We start from the raw sequence: 26,844 nt of genomic DNA on the forward strand, positions 1-26,844 counted from the left end.
AGTTTGGAATGGTTGTGAGGCTTTGGTTGTTAGTTTGTTGATATTATAAGAAGGTTTGGACACGAATGAAGAGAGGTGAAGTGTTTAAGTGCAAGTTTTATGAAGGATTAATGAATAACATAAGAGAAAAAAAAAGATAAATACCTAATCTCACCAAAGAAAATAAAACACTTAAAGCCACTAAGCAACAAGCAACAAGAGAATGTTATCACTCAAATATTTCAACAACTGATCCAAAACATTACATATCAACTCTATTTATAGGGATTAAATTGATAAAAAGTCAATAAAAGGAGGAGGAACTTTTGAAGGGTGGGTGATAGGTGGCTATTAATGATGGTGCTAGCCATCTTCCTAATATATTATTTTTTTCTTTTTATGACCAACCATAAAAGCCTCCAAATTTGAAAATTCAAACATTGTAGAAACTAAATTTGAAATATAAATAATAAAATACAAATTCAAATATCTCTTCTTGATATGGCTCTTGTGATGGGCCTTGAATGACCTCTTAATTAATCACTTTCTTGGGCTCTTGTAAGTAGACCTTTGGCTTCATTTGATAATGTGCTACATCAACTCCATCAGACTCAATTGAACTCTTCTCCGTAGAGTTGAAATCTAAGAAGTCATGTACTAATTGTGGGGCTAAAGTTTCCAAATCAATGTGGGTCAACCATGTGTCTTCAATGGGTGGCTTAATCTTCCAACGATCTAGAAAATGATGCTCAGTAGTTGGTTCAAGTGGAGCTTCATCAATGATGATACCTTCAACTTCAAGAAAAGAGGGATTTTGCATGTGGGGAACAATATCTCCTACAGGAGAGTTAGTCTGAACAAGTGGAGGTTTGTTAACTCCTTCATATGATAGAATATCTTCAATATTAATAACAAGATGGATTAGCATATCGGCAAGCAAATCAATGTGATAGGCATTAGATCCAATTTTCCTAAGAGTTTTAAAGGGGCCACAAGCTCTCGCATGTAATTTCTTAAACTTAGTAGTGTGATACCGCTCGGGACGAATGCGAATCAAAGCATAATCTCCTTCTTTAAATTCTCATGTTGACCTGTTATGATTTGCTCTCAAAGCACACTGATCATTACTTAGAGTAATTTGTTTTCTCATAATTTCATGGATGGTTTGAAAATCTTTGGCAAATGAAAATGCATAATCAGAGAATGCATGAGGTGGGAGGTCGCCTATATCAATGAGTCTTTTGGGATTTTGGCCATAAGCAATTTCAAAAGTTGAAGTCTTGATCGTCCTAGAAATAGTACTATTATAAGCAAATTCAGAGGTAGGTAGATGCAAGTCCCAATTTCCTAAACTCTTTCCTATAAGGCATCTTAAAAGATTTCCTAAAGTTCGAGCAACTCCCTCAATTTGGCCATCTGTTTGAGGATGAAAGGCACGTGAGAATTTTAATTTTGTGCCTAATAACTTTTAAAGAGTTTTCCAAAAATATAAAACAAATCGAACATCACGGTCAAACATAATAATTGATGATAGGCTATGTAGACGTACAATTTCCTTAAAAAGTAATCTAGCAATGTGGGAAGCATCATTGGTTTCAGAGCAAGGCAAGAAATTGGTCATCTTTGAGAAGAGATCAACTATGACAAATATGCCATCATATCCTTGAGTTGTGCGGGGTAATCCTAAGATAAAATCCAAGGAGAAATCTTCCCAAGGCCTATAGGGGTACCGACAATGCAACATATTGATCTGATTTTTGTTTGATGGTTTTTGCTTGCTTACAGATCGAACATTGGGCTACTATTTGTTGAGCATCTCTTAATTGAAGGCTAAAAAAATGACTTCCTATTAAATAGATGATCTTATCCTTCCCAAAGTGTCCGGCTATTCCTCCAGAATGTAGCTCGGAGATTAAAAATTCTCAAACTGAAGTTGTAGGACTACAAAGTTGTTTTCCCTTATAAAGATATTCATTGACAACAGAGAATATTATTTGAAGAGACAAAGGTTTATCAATATTTTCCATATAAAATTAGATTAAGGTCAGGAGGACACATATGGTACTCATCTTTGATTCGATAAAATTTTTAGTTCTAGAGAGCTTATGGTAAAACGCTACCCTAGATAAGGCATCAATAGGTTTATTTTCAATTCTAGATTTTTTCTTGAGAAAAAAAGAAAAATCTTGAAGAAATTCAACCCATTTAGCATATCTATGGCTTAACTTTCATTGAGTATTAATGAATTTTAAGCATGATAATCTGAGTTAAGAATAAACTCCTTATGTAAAAGGTAATGGCGTCAGTGTCTCAAAGATTGAATAACAACATAAAATTCTCTATCATATGTCGAATATTGTTGTTTAGCTTCATTCAATTTCTCAAAGAGGAAAGCTATTGGATGATTTTCTTGACCTAAGTTCAACCAATTTCAATGTCAGAAGCATCACAAGCTACCTCAAAAGCTTTAGAAAAATCAAGCCGCCCAAGTATTGGGTAGAGATTATTAAAACCTTAACCTGATCTAATGTTTTTTTGTGCTGCAGAAGTCAAGTGAAATTTATTTGGTTTCAAATTATCGGTTATTGGAGCAACAACTATACTAAAGTTTTTGATAAATCTCTTATAAAAATTTACTATGCCATGAAAATTGCACACGTCAGTGAAATCCTTAGGTGAGGGCCAATCTACGATTGCCTGAACTTTGGAAAGGTCAGGCTTGATTCAACAGTGGAAATAATGAATCATAAGAAAATCACCTCAGTTTATAAGAAGAAACACTTATTCAAGTTGATGTAAAATTGTTCTTTCCTGAGGATTTTAAATACTTTTTTGATGTGTTCTAAATGATCTATCTCACTTGGGCTAAAAAGCAAGATATATAGACAAAAAAAAATATTTCAAATAAAAGGTTTTAGGACGGTGTTCCTTAACCTCATAAACATACTCAGAGCATTTGAAAGTCCAAAGAGCATCACCAACCATTCATAAAGTCCGCTGAGGGTCTTAAAAGTAGTTCTCCACTCATCTCCAGATTGAATTCTAATTTAGGGATAACCACTTCTTAAATCAATTTTGAAAAAAAATTTGCCCCTCCGATTATATCTAACATGTCATCCAACCGAGGAATGGGAAATCTATACTTAATAGTGATCTCATTAATGGCCAGATTATCAATACACATCCTCGACGTATCATCTTTCTTTAGGGTTAGTAAAGTTAGAACGGCACAAGGGCTAAGACTTTCTTGAATAAATCATTTTTTAAGTAAGTCCTCAACGTGTTTCTTTAGTTCAGTATGCTCAGTAGGGTCCATCCAATAGTGGGGAAGGTTGGGGAGTTGTGAACCAGGGATCAAGTCAATGACGTGTTCAATGGACCTAAGAGGGGGCAACCTATCAGGTAGCTCATTAGGTGCAACATCACTAAATTATGAAAGAAGAGTTGAGACCACAACAGATATGTGAATCTCATTAGATTCAGGTGTTACTTCTTTCAAATGCAATAAATGTAGGAGGGGTATATCTAAAAACTCCTCTTTTATTGTTCTACATCCAATTGTTTTTATTTTTAGAGTTGCTGGAACACACAAGGAGTTGGAATCAAACTTCAGAAATGGTAATGTTCTCCATAACAATAGGATATCCTACAATCATTAATTGGAGCTTAGCATCTTTCTTAAGAGTGGATTAAGGTTGTAGATCAGAATTAGTTTTATGAGGTGTCATGGTGGGTACCTTTTCGAAAGGTTTGACAGGAATGAACTTATAATTTTTATTATTATGTTTAAAAACATAAGTATTTTCTCTACCACGGTGGATTACATTCAAGTCATGCAACCAAGGTCTTCCTAATAAGATGTGAACAATATCCATGGGGAGGACATCGCACAATACTTTTGATCTTCATAACTATCAATCTTGTTGTGATGGGTTGAGATGTATGATTGACCAAATTAACATGAAAAGGTTCAGGATGCGGTTCATTCTAATGATTGGCTCTAGTAATGGCATGGGTTGAGATGACATTCATTGCACTTCTTCCATCAATAATTAATCTACATCTTCTCTCATTACAAACAACATGCATACTAAAGAATATTCTTTCTCCTCCAATCCCAGTTTGTTTTTTGGTAAAAGTCAAACATCTCACTACATTTATTGGAGGGTCATTAAGGAATTCTAGGTCACCCTTAGAAAGAAGTGTCATCATAAACTTCTTCAATGTCATCATCAATAGGATTTTCGATTTCGTCCATAAAAATAATATGGGGCTTTACATTGGTTTTGCATATGTCCCTTTTTATGGTATTTAAAACACATGATATCGTTATTATTTTTTAAACTCCCATTAGTAGGAGCTTTGGGATGTTGGGTTTGACTAGTATGATGAGTGGCTTTAGCATCGAGTTTATGTGATGAAGTGGAGAGTGTTTGTCCTTTTAATTTTGAAAGTTAAAAGAGATGAGGATTTCCTTTGATTTTCTATTAACAAAGTGTAATGAAAGGCCTCTTCTAAGGTTTGGGGTTCAAATAACTCAACTTCATCTGTAATGTCCACTCTAAGACCAATGACAAATTTATTGGGCAATTGCCAATCTTTGTCAACGTAGTTGATTCTGGCAATTAGGTCTTCAAATGTGTTCAAGTATTCAGTCACGGGAAGACTACATTACCAAAACGTGCCCATGTAATTTTTTATCATGATGTCCAGGACAATATTTGATTCTTAACATCTCTTTCATTTCAATCCTAGCGAGAGTGTTCCTTCCTAACCTTCATTCTTTAGCTAATGTATTATTTCAATAAATTTTAGCATGACCAGTAAATTTCATTTTGACAAATGAAATTCTTTGATAATCATCCATCTTATAACAATCTAAAAAATCATCCATTTGGACTAACCAATCTAAGAACTTATTAGGATCATGGGTTCCATCATAGGACATCATAGGATCATAGGATAGAGCTTCAACTTTAATTTTCCTAAAGAGGTCATTAAAATCATCATTATTTCGATAAATATGGTCCCTTCTACTTTCATTTCTAAGATTAGGTTGTCTTCTACGAATTTGGTCTTCTCTTGGCTCTAAGAACGAATCATTTTCTTTTAATAGTGCAATGTGAATTTGGGTAGGTGAGGTGGCAGGGGGCTTATTCTTTTGAAGAAGGTTTAGAATTGCTTGCACTTGATCTTTTAAATCTTACATTTGATTTTTAGCCTCGTCAAATAACTTTTTTATTCTTAGTATCACTTTCATGACTCCTAAGATCTAAAGAATCAACCATTCGAGCTAAATTTATAATTTGATCTCAGGAAACTGATTTTGATGTCATGACGCCTTTCTCTTTTTTTTTTGTGAAGAGAAATGAGAGATGAAAAAAATAAAGAATATGTATATAAATAAAGTTAATCTTCAGATAAAGAATTTCTAGGTGATGAGGGGGGTACAAAGACCACTTACGTCCCAAGCTCCCCTTAGGTAATTTAAATATTTTTGCCTCAAATACACTAATGTTTATACACATATACTCTTATGAAAAAAATTTTAAATGCAATTTGCTTAGATCAACAAACCCATGTTCTTAAGATGGCAAAGTTCCTTAAGTTTTGACATAATAAGCAACTAGCCATAACAAGTAAAGCAGAAAACTTAATATTTTGATCGCATCTAGGTCAGGTTATATTTTATTTAAGTAGAGCACTCCCTTAACAAAATTTTCGCTCAAGAAAAAAAAATTTAGAGATAGGTTTACACAAGGGATGTAAGTCAGGTTTTATAGTGTAGTTCGCTAATCAGACTTCATGCTTACACCATAATTTTGCAAGAAATATATTAGATGTCCGAGCCATTAAAAGAAAATAAATCTATCAATAGAAGAAATTCACTAACCTCAACCTTTTTAGAATTAATTCATAAGCTTGAAGAAAAATTCCACCACAAGGAATTTCTTCTTAGATGTTTAAAAGTTCTTAATAAATCAGTTGCTTCCCAAATTTGTTTTGATACAAAATATGATGGAGGCAGGTGGCCTTTTTGATGAGATAAAGTACTAAAATTTGCTATTGATATTTGATTTTAAGTATAAAGATGTGATGCCGAGGTTTTGGTAGAATTTTAAAAGATTTAAGAGAGAATGGTGGCTAAAATAACAAGACTAGTCTGGATTAGGTTAGTTTGGGCTGAACTGAAATCACTTTGGCAATGTGGCTTAATAATGGGTAAGTGGTTAGAAAATATTATTGGTGGTTAGCTTAGGATGTCTACTTATGATCTAGAGAATAAGACTAGGTCTTAATATGCTCTTCATAGGTCTTGGTCAAGAGCTATGAAGAGGAGTTTGAAATGGTTCTGAGGCATTGGTTGTTGGTTTGTTGATATTATTAGAAGCTTAGAAAGTGGATGAAGAGTGGTGAAGAGTTTAAGGGCAAGTTTAATGGAAAATTAATGAATAACATAAAAGAAAAGCAAAGATAAATAACTAAACTCACCAAAGAAAAGGCAACACTTGAGGCCACCAAGCAAAAAGCAACAATAGAGAAAGTTCTCACCCAAATATTTCATTTAACAAATGATCCAAAGCATTACATATCAGCCTTATTTATAGAGATTACAATGATAAAAAGTAAATAAAATGAGAAGAAACTTTTAAAGGGAGGTGTGTGGCTATTAATGAGGAAAGTGCTAGCCACCTTCCTAATTTATTATTATTTTCTTTTCATGACCAGTCATAAAAGCCTCAAAATTTGAAAATTCAAACATTCTAGAAGCTGAAATTGAAATATAGATAATAAATACAAATTCAAATATCTCTTCTTGATATAGCTTTTGTGAAGGGACTTGAATGGACTCTTAATTGGGCACTTTTTTAGGCTCTTGTAAGTGGACATTCGGCTTCATTTTGATGATGTGCTAAATCAACCTTAGGAGTAGTTGAGTAACTATAAAACGCAATGTAACACATTCAAACAATAAACAGTTAAGGAATCCCTAGAAAAATTAATATTTCATTAAACTCGTGAACGACATCAAAATCATTGATTTCACTATATTCCTTCTCTACATTTACAAGCAAGTTCCTACTTGGATGCTCATTGGCATACAAGTCAATTTGGTGACAACTACATGATGCCTTCGTAACTTTGACCCAAATGCAGATGTAAATGATTTTCTGTTAATATTCTTATTATTTATAGTGTTACTATTATTAGATATAGTAGGGGCGACAGATTGAAATTGATTTTTTAAAAAAATGCATAACACACTAAAAATGTAGTAACCCTCTTAGAAACATAAAATTTTAATATTTGCTCAAAATATAATGCAAGTTCAATAATAATGCATATGATAGAATGTGATTAGGTGTCATTTTCTCTTAAATTAGTTCTAAAACTAGACCTAAACATAGAGATTTTTTAGGATCTTTAATGACAAATCTTCAAATTTGTTCATGTATTGAAAATATTTTTTCCTAGCTTCAATGATTTAAATTCATCAATTGCATCATGATATTATAGGCAAATATTTTTTCTTTTAATAGTTCATTCATTCAACCCATATGACAATAGGTTCGCTTGCTAACCTATCTCTTCACCTCTCCATGTTGATCTAGTAGATTTTAGTTTTAATCAATTAATTCCATTTTCACAAATTGCACCCACCATTCATCTTGCAAAATTTGTCTTTCAAAGAAATTATTCATATTTAGAAATCAGCCAAAAATAGCTTAAGGATTAATTTTACCATTATAGGTAGATACTTTCATTTTAACTTTTCGTTAAATCATCATATAAGTCAAATTTGTAATGTTTAGAAACAAATTTGGTCATGAAATGATTGTTAATAACACAATTTTTTAAGTACCACATTTTGGCAAAAATCAAAGAGTGCTAAATTAGCCAATAATACATTATGCAACAAATTTGAAAATAAAATAAAAGATAGGAGTTATACAATAACTAGGCCTCAAATGATCCAAGAAGATAACTTCCACCAGAATAGGTAGTTGCACTTTAACCTCACTAAAAGGAATCACAAACTTGCACTAATAAATTAAAATTTGAAAATAAAAAATTTTATTCAAGCCACAAGTGGAAATTATACGCCACAAACCACTTATAGCTCATAATTTGGGCTCATAAATCGCAACATGTATCAAGAAAAGTGTAATTTCTGCACATTAATTTTGCATCTTTGTTTAAATGCATAATCCCAACATCACCAACCTAACAGCAGTTCCATACAAATGATGCCATAGAACACCACCCAAAAAGATTGTTCCGCTTCCATTCTCATGACATTGCTTGTCTAGAATGAAAAGGCGGATGCAGGGTTCACAATGGTTACTCTCTTGAGTGTCATACAAAATTAATTATTTAATAATATTTTCTAATTTGCAAATTCTAATGATAAAAAATGATAATAAACAAAAGATAGTGTGAAAATTTTAAGATATTTCATCTCCATATACAATGGTTACTCTCTTGAGTGTCATACAAAATTAATTATTTAATAATGTTTTCTAATTTGCAAATTCTAATGATAAAAAAAGATAATAAACAAAAGATAGTGTGAAAATTTTAAGATATTTCATCTCCATATCATCCCATCCCAACTAGTTCATCATCTACGGTTTTGATAATACTTTGTGGCCGCATACAAATTGGTTCCACTAAAGGTGGAAAAAACTAAATTACTCTACTGATGTTTTATTCCCAAAATTTATAAAAATACTAAATTAGTCCCCATACTCCTTTATGGTTTAAAATAGTCCTAATTGACGATCATTTTAATGCATATTAAAAGATTCTAAAAACTAAATTGATAATTTTATAAACTTTGGGTTCAAAATGACCACATCAAAAGTCAACGGATAAGTTTGACAATTAAAAAGTGTGCAAGAATATTTAGATGTGATTGTAATAATTATGAAAAAAATGATTGAGGCTCCAATAAATTACTTCTTATCGATCGTCACTCGAAAGAATTTCAAAAGATATCAAGGTTAAGGTCATTCTCATACCTTGAGATCCGACTGCATTCAATCATGCCATTTGAGTAATCAACCATCCATAGCAAAGAAAAAGAAAAAAAAAATCATTAGCAAATCACTTGAACTTATTCAATACAAAGATGCAAATAAATAATTAATTGATATAAACTAAAATAGTTGAAAAACTAAAAAAATAATTCTTAAAAGTAGTTGTTTGCTTGCCTCCATTATAGCTTGAAGTTCACGTGTTACGATATGAAAAGAGCCTCTTTGGAAAATAATAATGGTAAGGATACATAAATCACCCCACCTTAGAGTCCCTCATACTGAGTCCTAAAATTATATAAATAAGATATATATACTTTTTTAAGGGGTTTGTTGACCTCATTTTGAGGTCATTACTTTTTCTTTAGAATCCTAGGATCTAGCTCTAGGAGTTCCTATTGACTATCTTAGAAAACTAGTATTGGCATCCATTTGCTTAGAAATTACAGCCACTTCCTATTTCTCTTGTGATGTCTCGCATTGATGATCTCAAAACTATCATCGTATGGTCGAGTGGTTAAAAACTATCATGTGGAGACTCAAGGAGAAGTTCCCAATAGGATCTTAAGCTCTAGGAAAACCTCTTCAGGATTTTATCATCACACACACATACAAAATGCACAAAATTCACTAAGTTGCACAAGATCGAAATAGAATTAAGCTTAAAGGATGGGTGAAAATGAGAACTTCTCCAGATGACCTCCAATGACGAAATGGACTGTGTTAACGCGTCCGGGAAACCAATTTTAGCTAGGAAAGACACTCATATTGCCATAATTTCGCGCACAAGAAAATTGCACGCAAATCGATGGATTCATCAAAACGACCTCCGATGACGAAACGGACCACGCCAACATGTCTGAAACGCAGAATTACTTAGAAAAGAAATCTATTTTGTTATGCTATGACGCACGAATAAAATGTACAAATTAAATTTTTATTTTTGAAATATTAAAAACTTTTATATTTATATTATTAATTATACTATTAATTTTAACACTAAACCCTATTTATCCCCTCACCCGTGCACTTAACCTTCCACTCAATCCCGCGGCTCGATCGAAGCCCTAGCTCCCGCGTTTCCTCCGCCATTCGCGAACAGGCTCGCCCTCCTCTTCCCCCACACGCGGCAATCCCCTACCATTCGCGCCCGTCCGCACGACTGTGCGGCTCGCCAGTTGGTGTCCACCTCGTGTCCGACCCTTCTTTTACTCGAGGTTGTATTTCCTCCGCCCTAAATGCATTTCTCATCTCCCTTTACCTGATTCGACCACCAGTGAGGATGGTAGGTGGCTGCTCTTCTCCCCTTTGCCTATAAAATCCTACCTGAAGGAAGATTTTGGGTTGTTGAAAATTTTCTAAGAGAAGGGAGGACTGAAGTTTTCGCTAGTTGTTGTTCGAGGCTTTTAGGAGGAGAGGGCTCTACCGAAGTTCCTTCTCTGCTAGGTTCTTGTGTGTTGGGTGTTTGGAAGCTTGGTGGCTTTTATTTTGTTTTCTTTTAGGAAATCTCAAGCAAGGTATTTATCCCTTCTCTTCTCTAATTTGTTGCCCTGCTCGATGCACATTGGAAATGTTAAAATAGGGAATGCATACATGAGGCTTTGTTTTATCTTAACTGATATTTCGTAATGGCATTGATATCATGTAATGGACCTTTAATACATTTATTGGATCTGATTTAGAAGTTCTATGTTGATTAGTTGAAATAGCAGTTTAGGGAAAGCATGTTTGGATCCATTGTCACATGCAAATCTTCTTCTTACGCTTCTATTATTTCTATATTTGTATGCTGAAAGTTCTAGTCTTCTTTCTTTTCTCCCGGTTGAATCAATTTATTGTTAAAGGAAGAGTAATTTTAGGGGAAAGGATTGCTGGCATTTCTTTTCTGCTCGAAATGCTTGGGAAGACACAGTTATGAACTCTGAAATTATGAACTCTGAATTATGAACTCTGAAATGATATTTGCTCATCTAGGATTCATGTTGAAAATGAAATATTGATGTCTTTTATTATTGTTATTCCTATCCAGATAAATGCTGAAAGTTCTGTACTGATTTTCCCCATTGGATTGGTTTGATTTTGGCTCCTTCTAAGCCGGATTTTAACTGAAAGTTCTGTACGGTTTTGCCCTTGTCCTGGGCTTGGTTTTGCTTCAAAATTGTTCTATTTTTGCCCCTTTCCTGGGCTCGGGTTGGCCTGAGATTTGGGCCCGGTTTTGCCCTGAAATGGTTTAGTTTGGTTCAGTTTTTGCCCCTTGTGTTGGGTCTGATTTTGTCTCGTGACAGCTGGGTTTTAGTTACCCATTGGGTTAGGCCTTACTTTTGGGTTGGCCCTGTCTTGAACATATTTGAGGCATGTTTTTTTTGTTGTTTTCTTTGATGTCTTTTACAATTGGAATACATAAACAGCTGAAATTTGGTTTCCAAGACTCTTGGTAGTTGCTTTGAGTCCTGTTTTGCTCCTTATAGTTGTTGCCCCTCTTTTCGAATCATATATTGGAAGGAATGATGTCTTTTGAGAGCTTTTAAAATTTATTTCATGAAGTCTTACTTTTGTTCCTGGTTTCTTCCTCTGTTCGAAACACCTGCAGCTGGAAATGTGAGATTTTTGAAGCTTTTTGGGCTTGCGTTGTGGCTCTGTGTTGCTTTTCCTGGTCTTGAGCCTTTCGGTTGTGAACTTTCTTTTGTAGGGTTGGGAGCTTATATCTTAAAGGGCTAGTGATTTCCCTTGGTTGTCCCTGGTCATGAGTCTCCATGCTGTGATTTCCTGTTGCTTGCTCCTACCCGTGAGCATCCCTATTGTGGTTCCTTTTGTGTCGTTAGTTAGTGGCTTTCCCTCTTTGGCTACCATTACCCGTGAATTGGTAAATATTGTTCTGGGATGGTGGTTTCTCTGACTGCTTCTACCCAAGTGCATCTGATTGGGATTCCCCTTATACTGTGCTCGGTTTTGCTTAAAATTAGGCTCAGTTTGGTGGAAATCATGTTATGTTCTTGGCTCTTATGTTCTTGGCTCTCTTTTGGTTATGTTCTTGGCTCTCTTTTGTTGGGTTTAATTGAGCTGAAATTGTGTCTTGTTTTGTCCCTATGTTGGGCTCGATTTGCTCCCTGTGCTAGGTTCGGTTTGACTGTCATTGGTTTTCCATCTTGTCCCTTTGCTGGCCTCGGTCTACCTTTTTACGGCTCTCTGTTTTATCCTTCTTGTGGGGCTCTGTTTGCCTGAGCTGTTAGGTTGTTGCTCTTCTTGCAGGGCTCGGTTTTAATTGAAGATTCTCCAGATAGCGTACCTCTTGAGATTGTTATTAATAATCAAGTTTGTCATCCTAAAAATTATGATTTCAATATGTGTTTCTACATGGGAATATTTGATATAAGCAGACCAACTCACTATCATGTCTTATTTGATGAAAATGGTTTCAATTCGAATGGTTTATAAGAGCTTGTTCATTCACTCTCTTACTCTTATGTATATCAAATAATGGCAATATATGTGGTGGCTTCTCATTTACTATTCCTACCCGAGAATACCTGCAGTGGTGGTTTTCCCTTGCTGCCCTTACCCGAGAGCATTAACATGGTTCTTTTATTTTGTTTGGTTGTTCCCTGATTCCCCCTTTGCTGAGAATCTGGTTTAGTGATTTTTGTCTGCTGCCTTTACTCGTGAGCATCCTAGATGATTTCCTTTTGTCTTGTTTGGTTGTTCTCTGCTACCCCTGACCGTGAGCCTTCACTTGTAGCTCTTTTATGTTAAATATGTTTGATTTGGGGCTTGGCTTTCTCCTCGTTGCCCCTGACCGTGAGCCTTACTATTGTGATTCCTTGGTTTGTGTCGTGGTTGATTTGGGCTTAGCTTTCTTCTTTACTTTCCCTTAACCGTGAGCCTTACCTTGTGATTTCTTTATATGGCAAATTGGAGGGTAGTGGTGTTGGGTTGCTCTCTTTATGGTCCCTAGTCGTGAGTTTGTTTTGGGGTTGGGCTGCTCTCTTTGTGGTTTCTGGCCATGAGCTTGTTTTGGTGGTTGGGCTGTTCTCTTTCTTGTCCCTACCTGTGGGATTATTTCGGGACTTGGTCGTCCCTCTTGGCTGTCCCTCTCTGTTGCCCCTAGCCTTGAGCACTTATTTGGTTTTATTTGGATAATTTCGCGCTTATATGATATGGAAAGCTTTTGGTTGGAGGTTGGAGTTGGAATTGGATGTTGGAATTGGATGGCTTTAGTGTCTCCAAGATTTTAGGAATTTCGAAAGTTGTCATTAGTGAATTTGCTTGATTTGTGAAATTTGAAGGCTTCTACAGCTTGTGTTGAAAAACATGAGATGATATAAATCGGATTCATAAAGAATTTAAAAGGAAAGCTTGTCAAATTGTCATTCATAAAAAAGTTTTGGAAGTTTGACATTAAAATTTTGGAAAACATAAATGCCACACTTGGGTTCAGGCTTGGGTGTGTGAGTACATATAGGTGATGGAGCTGTGGGTGAAATTGTCACATTAGTTTTGGGCCCGTTTCGACCTATTCAAAACAAGATTTGGAATGGATACCCTTCTTAGGTTGATCCATTTATGAAATTCGAGAAAATGATATCCTTCTTGGATTGATTCAAGAATCTTGAGCCCTCCTTTTCAAACCTTTTTGTTACAAGTTTTAAGGGTTGATTCACCCTTCGTCTTTTCGATCATTTAGGTGGATCAGCTCCTCTCTCATCCTCATTTTTTCTTTTTTTTTTCCTTGTTCTTGATTCTGTTTTCAGTGCTTATGTCTGACACATAAGTGCTCCCCGAGGAAAGAATATGATATTTTGCTATATATGAAACCATCAAGCAAGGTCGCAAGTAGGTCGGTTTTGTTTTGGGGCTTAGAGCGGTGATGACAAAGGCAACAAAGGCACGCCGGCGGTAGAGCAGAATGATATTTTATCCTACGACATCAGAACCAAACCCTGGGATCTGATAAATTATAAGATGACTGTATCATTCACCTACACAATACTAGTGGGGGACCCGTACCTTCTTAGGTTGTTGGCGGTCCTACGCCCGATGGCGTAATCGACTTGTTGACCACTATACTTTTCAAAACTGATAACATGATAAGAACAAACACAATATTTATAAAAATATTTTCACAACATTGATACAATTTCCTTTTTGTATGCCTGAAATCCATGTGCATGTTAAAATATAAATTTTTAAATGTGATACGTTTGGTTGTCCACTTGTTGATTACCGATACTGCGTGAAAAAGTACCCTCCTAAGTTAGGTTTAGTAGGGCACTCTCCTAGTTGAGTAGTGAGCTTTATACATCTGGGTGACCGATAGTAGTCTTCGACGTCCCTCGGCTATTTGAGCCTGGCCCCGACCCGAGTGCTTGAGTTCCTCTCTTTTTGAATTTTTCGTATGTTTTATTGAAATTTTTGTGCAAAGCACTCGTGTCCCTTTTCTGGGATCTTCCCGAGATTTTGATAATTTTTTTGGAAATGTCATTTGTCAATTTTCCCAAGTTTTTCCGTCATGAGTCATTTGTTGATTTTTACCGAATTTTCCGTCGTGGGTCATTTGTGGATTTTCTCGAGTTTTCCAGGCAATATTTCTCTTATTTATACAGTGTATGCTAGCTCAATTAAAGGAGCAGCAGACTTCCCAAATATACAGGTTTGATTTACAATACAGCATTTTACTCTGCAGCATATTGTATTGTTCTTCTTCTATGTCGCACATTCTACTGTTCTTTTCTTTTATAATGCATGTTTTATAGTTCTATTATACACTATACCTTAGTGTAGAAAAATCTAATGATTACATGTACCCTTTAAAAATAATATCAAATCCGACGGTGCTACGACGAGGATCTTGGAGCGAACACCTTGGGCAGCACGACGAGGACACTCAGAAGAGCAACGTTAAAACAAATTCATATCACTAATCACTTTCCTTAATTTAAATAACAACCCATAGGATTTCGAGGTGGTTTGCCTAGCGCAGCGTACTCACATATCACTTTTAGACTTTTGCATAACCCTGTTGTGTTATTATAAGTTCTAACACTTTAGGACTGAGGTTATTGTACGGTACAGTATAAATTCTCCTATTTTTTTGGGTTATTTGCACGATTAGATATCGTGCGAACATAATTCCTAAATTCTAAATAAATTGTAGGATTAAGCATTGAACAACATCATTTCAAAGATATAAAGCCAAACAATAGGATAGTTGGGAGGTCACCAGAGTTCTCACTGGATCTGTGATATCCCCTACTCTGCGCTCCTCTGGATTCCTTAAAATAACTGTTCCAATTTGAGCCACTCCAGTTTGATTTTCCCGTGTCCAATCTTGAAAACCTAAACTTTGAAATCTGAAAAAGTAAAACCACTTATCTTAATCGAGAGTCTTTTTAAGTGACCCCGGTCATTTAAGATGTAATTAACTATAGGGGCTTGCCTCTATAGGGAACTTGGAACCCAGGTAAAATAAATCCTATCTAATTCCTAAATTAGGTAGGGGAACTTGTTGGCCTCATATAAAATATTTCGCAGACCAAATGGATGTCACAAACTCCTTAGTTTAGGTGGTTGAGTCTACTGACAAGTGGTATGCTTATCCCTCTGGATAGTATATTACTTGTGGCACCGTGTTCATCCATCCAAACTGCTTAATATGTGAGATTCGTTTGGTCTCATCTATTTTTAAATTAAAATGTTACTTTCAAAAATCATATTTACATCAAAACTATTTTCATATTTACAAAAATCATATCCCTTTTTCAAAATTAAAACGGCCGACAGGATCATTTGTCTTATTCTATAAAAATGTCAATTTAGCCCCTATACTCTTTGAATATGGGCTGAACTAGTCCCTAAAGAGGATTATTTCAGCCAAAGCTTGAAGAGTCCAGGGAGAATTTTGACACTTTTATAAACTCCATGACTAAAATGACCCAATATAAATAATCATGGGATCATGATGTGCAACAGCCAATACATGTCCGGCCAACTTTGTGTGTGTTGTATTATGTGAGTTGAGTTTTCTTTTAGGCCCTCTCATACAACCTTTCTGTATCTTTTCCGTATTAATATATACTTGCCCTTGGGCTTTTTTTTCATATATATATATATATATATATATATATTATATCTACCTTGATGCTAAAATTTGCTAACCTTGGAGCGAAAAATCCTTCAGAGTAATTTCACAGAGTCTGTAAACGTCAATGCTAACATTTGCATTTTGCAACTGTAGAGACAGTTTTGAAGCGCAATCCACTGCTTGTAAATTGGTTATGAAGCTTTGTTTCTGCAAGTGAGCTACATATTTATTCAGAGCATGGCAACATCTAGTGTGGTTTTTTATCTTATTTCCGCATTCTTTATCAATACTTCTGGTATCTGGGAAGACAAGCGGACAAACTGTGGCAAAAAAAAAAAAAACATAAATGTGCTATTTTAAAAAGTTGAGTACAGTGGACCTAACAAAACTACATGCCATAAAGTGAAGAAATAAAAAGCTAAATATTGTTCTCAAACTATTGATTTTAATGTCTATACTTTACATAAGCTCAATCAAATCAATTTGACAATCAAAGAAAAAAAATTTCTCACACGGACAAAAATATATTGCATCATAAATCAGCTGTCAAAAAAGTTCTGAAGAGTATTAACCCAATGTAATCTTTACCTCCATTGACGTTGCAGTTGGACACGCTTCGAAGAACTTTCGTAGCAGATACTGTGTCGAGTCTACTCGATAACCATCTGAGTACAATGCTTCGACAATCATCAACTCTCGATGCTTTTTCCGTCAAATTATGCATCTTTCCCATCCTCGTTATGCCACTGTCTCTCATCAAAATCTTCTCTGCAGCATTGAAAATAGCATTCTGACATACTTTGCTGCAGCACTCATTCACCGGGTCAACTTTCTTGCAAGCAGCGAGGAGTTTAGAAGAGTCAATAGCACTCTCAACCCCATTGACATCGCCAATGGGGCACAAACCTTCGCTAAGATTTGATGGATAAATTGAACAAATTTGCCGAAGCTCAAAACTGGCTCCCTGACTTCCTAAAATCTGGAGGATATCTGATAGGCAATAGTTTGCATGAGTAGAATCCAGAGCGAGCATCCCCGTCTGCTTGCTTGATTGACCTAAAAGGATAGCGAGCGTAGCATGCAACTGTGGGCAACAAATCACATTGGCCAACAAAGGTGCGAAAGAAGTTAAGCAATCGACGGCAGTGGTTTTCATCAAATCATTGGTGGCGCTGAAGTTTAGCCCACAATGCCCTAGGGAAGCAGAGGAAACCTGATAAAATTTTTGATACAGTGTCTCTCAAAAAAAAAGGACTTTACATACTCAGCGCTCAATTCCTATGTATTAACATATCAGTCACCCAAACTCCATTTTTTAACGTACAAACCATCCGATTCCTATGTTTTCGGAATAGGACAAGTGGTATGTTGGTAAAAATTGAAGTTAAGATGCTTGATATGTTAATACATAGAAATTGGGTAGTAGGTATGTAAATCTCCCTAAAAATAAAGACAGATTTACGTACATACCACTCAATTCATATGTATGTACATATCTAACACCCAAGCTTCAATTTTTACATAATGCCACCTTACCTATACATAAAAATGTGTATTTGACATTTTAAAAGTTAAAATAGTGGCATTTTTATGTGATATGAAGAAAGTATATTTTAGGTGCTACATATGTAAATACATAAGAATTCTATGGAATGTATGTAAATTTCCCAAAAAAATCTGTAGAAAGACGAATGATTTTCTGCCATCACTACCTGATAGTTTTGGTGTGGTACTGTTCATAAAAGGAGCCAAAGGGGAAGGTGTGAGCAATGGAATAAATGGACGAGGAGAACCATTCGGCGAAACATAAGGAAGGAGAGTATTCTCGTTGTTTGAGTTGGTTGAAACAATGGCATGATTCAGCAGCGAGCTATTAGCAGAAACAAAATCTAATATGCTGAAAATATATTGTAAGCCTGAAAGAACTCAATATTGTTACTAAATATTACAGTGTATAGAGTACAAAATAGTTTATTAAACCGAGTACTAGAAACCAGTGTCAAAGAGCTAAGAAATTGACCAAAGTACCCACAAATGGAAAAATTCAATATGTGCCCTATTATGAAAGCATGTTACAAAATAAAATAGAAGGCATTTACATACATAACGCCCAATTCCTATGTATTTACACAGCTAATGCCTAAACTTTATTTTTTACATTTATACCACCCAAATCTTTCATATCACATAAAAAATATCACTATTTTAACTTTTTGAAAGTGAAATACACTTTTTCAGGCCTAGGTAAGGTGGTACATATGTAAAAATTGAAATTTAGGTGTCAGACATGTAAATACATTGGAATTGAGTGGTATGTATGTAAATCTTACAATAAAATATGTGGTAAACACTGAGAGCTACCTTTTCAAAGAAACTCATTTGTGCGTTCTTCTTCTAAGTTTTTTTTATTAAAAATTATATATTAGTGGTGTTGCAAGAGATTTTGATAGTGGTAAAACTATCTAAATATCTGAACATAGGCAAAATCAGCCAACTTTAAGAGAGATGTAACGCAGTAAGTATCAGAGTGCAGAACCTTTCGAGTAGATGAGATTGAAAAAAATATGTTGAATTTTAAACGCCCTTACCAAATCATAAGATGTTAATACCAATTCTATGTTAGAATCTTCATGAATTTATAGGAAGCTTGACTGAATTTGTCTTTTGAAAAAAAAAACATAATAAAACAATGTCTCTCCAAAATAGCAATATTATACTTTAATGAGTTAATGAAATTGTATGGATTACTTAAAATTATGATATGATATTTATGAGTTTTATCCCGGAAACTTTATGGAAAACTGACAACTTTTTTTTTTTCCCGGGAAAGATGAGCTTAAAACATAAAATATAAGGTTTGAACCTGCGATCTCATAGTGGGGATCTACACCCTCAACTACTATGTCGCGAGTAATTGCATGCAAAAAATGATAACTTCATTAAAAGTTTTAACTGCTTTTCATTAACAGGCTGATAGATAAGCTGAAGCAGTTTAATAAAAGTTTGGGTGATCTGCTACAATGTCTGATATGTAAACAGACAACTAAGTGGAATTACATAATACCTATAGCTGAGTTTATATATATAATCAATCGGTCAATGGGTGTCTACAAATTTGTATAAATTAAAAATAGTTACGAGATTTTAACTATAAAAACCTTTAGATTTAATTGAACTTTCAATTCTATTTAAATCTAATAAATGTGCATGATCATTTACATATGCATGTGTTTGCATAATTTGTAGTGAGATATTCACACCAAAAAAAAAACTCATTTTTAATTATAACAACAATAAGTTTATTATAAATGAGAAAAAGAGAAGTTAAATTCAAGCGGAAAGAAAAGCTAATGATCTAAACCAAAAAAGTTTATTAAGAAAAAACATAAAAATTTAATTTCTTGAAAAATAATAGGGGCGATGTAAAGTTACATAATGTACAGGGCCAATAGCTTAAAAGTTCAAGAAAAAATAAATAAATAAAATATTATCCCAATTATACATGCATCTAAATCACCAACCAATTCATTGGATTTTTCACAATTTCCGCAAATCATAAAAATAAAACTTTTACACTAGGCAAAGATAAAGACACTTTTGATGCAAAATCATAAAACATGCTTTATTCATTCCAAAAGATAATTTAAAAGAATATAAAATGCTACAAGAAGCCTGAGAACCGATACAAATTTTAGCAACAATGAAAAAAACACCTCCAAAATGAAATCGGTACAATCAAATTTTGATAAAGTTTTAATCAAGAATGCATCAATTACCAAATAGCTTAGAAGCATGAATACAGGAGAAATCACCAATTGTTGAATTTAGTTCCAATGTTAGCAAAAAGACATTTGTCCCCTGAAAGTTGTGAGCATAACTTGCAAAGCACTTTAAAAACACATATCTAATAGTATACAAAAGCAGTGAGAAAATAAATTAAATTTTATATCATTCTTCAATATTTAAAAATTTTTTACAAATTTTAAAGGTCCTGTCTATAGCCCAAGGAGCCAAAATAAGTAATTCCATAAAAATCATCCAAGATCAAGCCTAAAAATGTAAATTTTAACTCAATAAACTTTTCCAATAAGAATAATAAGTTCTCAATCTTAATTTCAGTAAAACATTAAAAATCTCATTATAGCATTTCTCGTACTATCTTATTATTAACTCATTCTTCTCGTTCTCCACCACTGCCACTCTTCCCTTCTATCAATCAGGAATAAATGAAATCAGGCAGAATAAAGAGTTTCCTTCTTCGCAATACTGCAAAGAAGGAAATATTATATTTGCATAGATTCTTTCCTTTTAGCTGAATAATTAGATTATGAATATGTATTAATTAAGTTACTTAATTTAGATTATACTGAATATTATGTATCTAAAATAGATTGTACAAACTATTATTTATTGGAATGAAAGCAAAGGAAAAGGCATTCAGCCTATTTGCTCAAAATATTGACATGGTATCAGAGCCTGAATCCTTGAAATTTTAACTTTTGTTATCTTTGGCAGGCATCTTCAATTGCTTCCTCACCGGAGCGCTCGTTCTTGTCTTTGACTTCTGCTGCATCTTCGTCGTCCGCTTTGTTTGAGTTTTGTCGCTGCGATCGACTCCCTTCGATCGAACCTCTGGAGCTGCATTCTGCGGCATCTTCTCTGGTGCGGCATCTTCTTTGATCGACATCTTCCGAGGTTTTCTTGATCGACTAGTTCGTTCTGCGGCACCTTCGTTCTGTCGCGATCCGCTCGTCCGACATCTTTCGATACTGCGGCTTCGTTCTGCGGCACCTTCGTTCTGCCACAATCCACACATTCGACATCTTCCGATACTACGGCTTCGTTCGTTCTGTGACACCTTCGTTTGATTGACATCTTCTGATACTGCGCCACCTTCGTTCTGCCGCAATCCGCTCGTCCACTCCAAGTTCTATCGCGATCGTCGCTCGCTCTGCCGCGATCCACTCGTCCGCTCTGAGCTCTGTCGCGATCGTCGCTCCAAGTTCTGTCGTGATCCGCTCGTCTGTTCGTTCGCTCCTTCCGCGATCCACTCCGTTCTACTGCGATCCACTCCGTTCGATCGTCACGATCGCGACTGCTTCAAGCTTCGTCGCGCTCTTCGATCTTCAACCCTAACCTTTCAAGTTGATTTAGATCAACGATTTGAATTTTATTTATCTTGGATATTTCGATCGACGATCAATCTAGTTAAAATGTCTTTTGAAATCTTAGCTATCAGATTTACAGGAAAGAACTATGTCGCATGGAAAATTCAGCTAAGAATGTTCTTAAAAGGGAAGGAGCTTTGAGGCCATATTGATGGTCTTCCCCAGCTCCTACTAAAACAAAAGATCGTGATTAATGGGAAGCAAAGGATGCTCGGATTGTTTCCTGGATTTTTGGATCTATTGAGGCTCATATGATGAACAATTTACGATCATTTCGCACGTCTAATGAAATGAGAGAATGCTTGAAGCGCGTTTATAATCAAAATAATTTTGTGAAACGCTTCCGATTAGAATTTGACATGAGTAATTATAGTCAGGGTAATCTTTCAATCAAACAATATTATTCTGGCTTTTTAAATTTATAGAGCGAATATATTTGTATTATCTATGCTAAAGTGTCAAAAGAGAACTTAGCTAGTCTTCAAGCTATTCATGAAGAACGTCGTCGTGATCAGTTTTTAATGAAACACAGACCTGAATTTGAAACTGCTCGAGTTGAGTTGCTGAACAGAGATCCGGTTCCGTGTTTGGATGTTTGTTTTGGGCAATTACTGCACAAAGAACAAAGATTGGCGACACAAGCTACTATCAGTACAACAGGTGGATCATCAAAAATAATTAATATGGCATAAGCTGCTAAGACCAAAGGGAAAGGGCCAGTGAAGTGCTACAGCTGCAAGAAATTTGGTCATATTGCATGGAATTGTGAAAAAAAGGTATGTAATTATTGCAAGCAAAAGGGACATACTCTTACGGAGTGCCCAACACAACCCCAAAATCGCAAACCACAAGCCTTTCATGCCACAGTATCCGACAATCTTGCCTCGACTTCTACTGTTGCTGATAATAATCAATCAACTGTCAGACCCTATATGGTTCAACAGATGATTCTCGCTGTATTTTCTGCTCTCGGCCTTCAAAGGAAAGATAAAACTATTTCTTCGATTACTTCTCCTTGGTTTGTTGATTCAGACGACACAAATCATATGACTGCTGAGTTATTGTATAATCAATGATCTTACACTAGTACTCAGCATGTTCAGGTTGCTAATGAAAAAAATATTTCAATTACGACAGTTGGTGATATTAACTCATCCTTCAAACATGTTTTGGTTTCTCCTAAATTATCTACTAACTTACTCTCTGTTGGTCAAATTGTGGATAATAACAGTGAAGTATATTTTTCTCGTGATAATTGTATTGTGCAGGATCAGGTGTCGGGGAAGATGATAGCGAAGGGGCCTAAAGTGGGCAAACAGTTTCCATTATAATTTACTATTCCTCAGAATATTTCATTAGCATCTTCAGTTGTTGAGAATAAGGCAAACATCTGGCATAAAATGCTAGGTCCTCCAAATGATATGGTGTTGAAGCATTGACATAAAAGTGGTGTTTTTTGTTCTACAGATAAGAATATAACAGTTGACTGTTCTGTTTGTAAACTTAGAAAAAGTAAGGCATTATTTCTTCTTATTTCAAGCAGTCGTGTCAATAAATGTTTTGACATTATTCATAGTGATATTTGGGGAATTAAACCAGTTATTTCACATGCTCAATATAGATATTTTGTGACATTTATTGATGATTACAATTGATTTACTTTGATCTATTTTTTGTGTTCCAAAACAGAAGTATTTACTGTATTTCAAATATTTTTAGCATATGTTGAAACTTAGTTCTTTGCTCGCATTAAAACCTTACGATCTGACAATAGCGGTGAATACATGTCTCATGAGTTTCAAGCATTTCTCTAGAATAAAGAGATTGTTTCACAACGTTCATGTCCCTATACACCGAAACAAAATGGAGTTGTTGAACGAAAAAATCGACATCTATTGGATACCGTGCGTACATTACTGATATAATCTTCTGTTCCAGCTAAATTTTGGACTGAAGCTTTATCCACTGCAGTTTATATCATTAATCGCTTATCATCTCAACAATTGAAGAAAGAGTCTCCCTATTATCGAATTTTTGATAAACACCATAATTATCATATATAAGAGTCTCCCTACTATCGAATTTTTGATAAACACCATAATTATCATATACTACATACTTTTGGATGTGTTTTCTTCATTCATCTACCTGAACATGAACGTCATAAATTGGCAGCTCAATTAGTACGATGTGCCTTTATGGGGTATAGTCATAATCATAAAGGTTTTGTGTGTCGTTATTCAATTAATAGTCGATGACATATTTCTCGAAATGTGATTTTTTTTTAACATGAATATTACTTTCAGCATCACGTGTCCACATCAGATACAGTTATACTTCCACAATTTGATAATTTTGTTGTTGATAAACGGTTCAAGCTAGACATTGTCTATACACGACGTCTGCCCCCTTCATCTTCAATCCTCCCCGACCCTGGTTATTGATAAACGGTTCAAGCTAGACATTGTCTGCCCCCTTCATCTTCAATCCTCCCCGACCCTGATCCAGAAATTGCTCCAATAAGTATTTGACGATCAACCCGACGTATTCGTCCTCCAGATAAATATGGGTATTCTGCAATTTTAACTAATAATATTCTTCCTACCTCTTACTTTCAAGCTGCCAAACAGACTTGTTGGGTCAAAGCCATGAAACAGGAACTTCATGCACTTCAAGACAATCACACTTGGGATATTATTTCATGTCCTATAGGTGTTAAACTCATTGGTTGTAAATGGGTTTATTCTCTTAAACTGGCTCTCTTGACAGATATAAGGCAAGATTGGTAGCTCTTGGCAATCGACAAGAATACGGGATTGATTATGACGAAACATTTGCACCGATGGCTAAGATGACAACTGTCCGACTTGTGTTATCTATTGTTGCATCTAAAGGCTGGTTCTTAAAATAGATGGATGTTAAGAACGCATTCTTACATGGGGATCTCAAAGAAGACGTCTATATGACTCCTCCAGGCTTATTTTCTACACCTTCACATGATGTTTGTAAACTCAAACGGTCCCTATACGGTTTGAAAGTGCCTAATTTGAAAAGTTTTGCAATACCCTTATTAGCTTCTCTTTTACTCAAAGTCAATATGATTCATCATTATTTTTTGCAAGACTAACAAGGGAATTGTTTTGTTGTTAGTATATGTTGATGATATTGTCATCACAGGATCTGACAATCAACTGATGTCTCAGCTACAGAAACGTCTTCAGGGTTCTTTTCATACGAAAAATTTAGGGTCATTAACTTATTTCTTAGGACTCGAGTTTCACTCTTCTGCCGCTAGTATTTTTCTTCATCAGCACAACTATACGAAGGGACTCGTTGCTTTGGCTGGTCTTTAAGATGGTCGCTCCACTGATACCCCTTTGGAAGTAAATGTTAAATATCAAAAGAATGATGGTGACTTTCTATCTGAATCATCTCTATATAGACAACTAGTTGGCAGTCTCAATTATCTGACAATTACGCGTTCTGATATTTCTTTTATTGTGCAACAAGTTAGTTAAATTATGCAAGCACCTACGCATCTTCATTTACTGCAGTTTGACGTATTATACGATATTTGAAAGGTACTTCTCATCGTGGTTTGTTCTTTTCTGCGGATTCTTCTATCACATTAACAGCCTATAGTGATGTCGATTGGGTTGGTTGTTTTGATACACGCTGATCTATTGTTGGATGGTGCATGTTTCTCGGCAACTCCTTAATCTCTTGGAAGAGCAAGAAACAAGATCGAGTGTCTAAGTCATCTACTGAATCAGAATATTGTGTTATGTCCTCTGCTTGTTCTGAGATCATTTGGCATCGTGGCGTGCTGGTTGAGCTTGGTTTTCCTCAGCTTGAGTCTACTTCTCTTCATGCAGATAATACTAGTGCTATTCAGATTGTTGTTAATCCCGTCTTTCATGAACGCACGAAACACGTTGAAGTGGACTATCATTCCATTTGAGAAGTCTATGAGGAGGGTGTATCTCTCTTCCTCATATCCCTTCTGATCTTCAAACGGCTGATATATTTACTAAAGCTCTTTCTCGACAGCGACATCAGTTTCTTATCAACAAATTGATGTTTCTTGACCAGCCAGCATCAATTTGAATGGGGATATCAATCAGGAATAAATGAAATCAGGCAAAATAAAGAGTTTCCTTCTTCAAAATACTGCAAAAAAGGAAATATTATATTTGCACAATTTTTTTCCTTTTAGCTGAATATTTAGATTATGAATATGTATTAATTAAGTTACTTAATTTAGATTATACTGAATATTATGTACCTAAAATAGATTGTACAAACTATTATTTATTGGAATGAAAGCAAAGGAAAAGGCATTCAGCCTATTTGCTCAAAATATTGACACCTTCTTGGGACATAATGGATTAGACTCACCCAAGCACTATCAGAGATGGGATAGATAATGCCTACGTCCAACAACTTCACTACCTCCTCCTTAACCACCTCCTTCATCACAAGGTTAAGTCTCTTATGCGAGTCAACCTTGGGTTTGTGATTCTCTCTATTAAAATCCTATGCCTGCACGAAAAAGAACTAATACATTTAATTTCCACTATGATCGACCCAAAGACTTTCCTAAATGTCCTTAGGACAATCAATAGTTTTTCCTCTTGTAACTTACTCAAATCCAAGGAGATAATCACTGGTCGTGCAAAGAGCTTTCCTAAGAAAACATTCTTCAAGAGCATAGGCAGAACTTCGAATTCCAACTCAGGGGCTCTTTCTATGGATGGCACTAAGGGCTTGGCATGGGCAATGGTATCCATATCTAAGACTATGAAGTCTACTGAAAAGATAAATTTATTCAGCATAACCAAAACATCTACTATAAGCCCCTGGGAAAAGTCAAAGATCATTTAGCAAGTTCAAGTGTTATAAGGATAGGCTAGATTTCTCCTAGTCCTGACCTCCTGAAAATGAATAAGTGAATGAGTTTTATACTAGCTCCTAATACATATAAGGCTTTCCAAAAAATTTCTCTCTTATGGCATGGAAGATGATGAAATCACCAGAGTCCTTAAGTTTCTGAGGGAGCTTCTTTAGATAATATCACTACACTCATCACTTAGAGCTACAATCTCAAAATGTCCTAGCTTTATTTTCTTATTGAGAATGTCTTTATGAAATTGATATAACCATGCATTTTTTCTAAGGCTTCAACAAAAGAAATGTTAATTGTTATTTTCTTGAACACTTCCAAAAAATGTCAAAAAGTATTGATCAAGCCTGTGTTTTTGAAGCATTTGGTGAAATGATGGGAGTGATCTTTCTGGTTCCTTCCTAGGAAGTGAGTCCGATTTTCCTGAGTCCGAGATAAATTTTTCACAGTATTTTGGGCTTAGGATTGACTTCTTCCTCAGTGTGTTCCTATCTATTAACTTCTTCTAACTCTTTTTCCCACTCTTTAATTTAATAGCCTTAACATGATCATTCCCTTTGTCTTTGATATTCACTTCAGTATTGCTAGTAGGGCTGTAAACGAGTCGAGCTTGAGCGAGCTCAGGCTTGGCTCGTGTTCGGCTCGTTCGAAATAGCTCGTGTTCGAAATCGGCTCATG

The 26,844-nt window shown here is 35.2% G+C and overlaps 1 protein-coding gene across 2 annotated transcripts in view; it reads right to left on the reverse strand.

Moving 5' to 3' along the window:
- Nucleotides 1–26,844, reverse strand: part of LOC110037246 (uncharacterized GPI-anchored protein At1g61900) — an 80,991-nt gene that overhangs the window by 43,372 nt on the left and 10,775 nt on the right. For both annotated transcript variants that reach the window (XM_020741843.1, XM_020741842.1), the window contains exons 2-5: nucleotides 17,808–18,011; nucleotides 16,684–17,289; nucleotides 16,170–16,415; nucleotides 9,003–9,014 (exon numbers count right to left, since the gene is read on the reverse strand). In XM_020741843.1, coding sequence (XP_020597502.1) covers nucleotides 9,003–9,014; nucleotides 16,170–16,415; nucleotides 16,684–17,289; nucleotides 17,808–18,011 — 1,068 coding nt within the window. The remainder of the gene's footprint in view (nucleotides 1–9,002; nucleotides 9,015–16,169; nucleotides 16,416–16,683; nucleotides 17,290–17,807; nucleotides 18,012–26,844) is intronic.

This window comes from Phalaenopsis equestris, unplaced genomic scaffold, assembly GCF_001263595.1.
Source record: "Phalaenopsis equestris unplaced genomic scaffold, ASM126359v1 Scaffold217374, whole genome shotgun sequence".
In the NCBI taxonomy this organism is placed as follows: domain Eukaryota; kingdom Viridiplantae; phylum Streptophyta; class Magnoliopsida; order Asparagales; family Orchidaceae; genus Phalaenopsis; species Phalaenopsis equestris.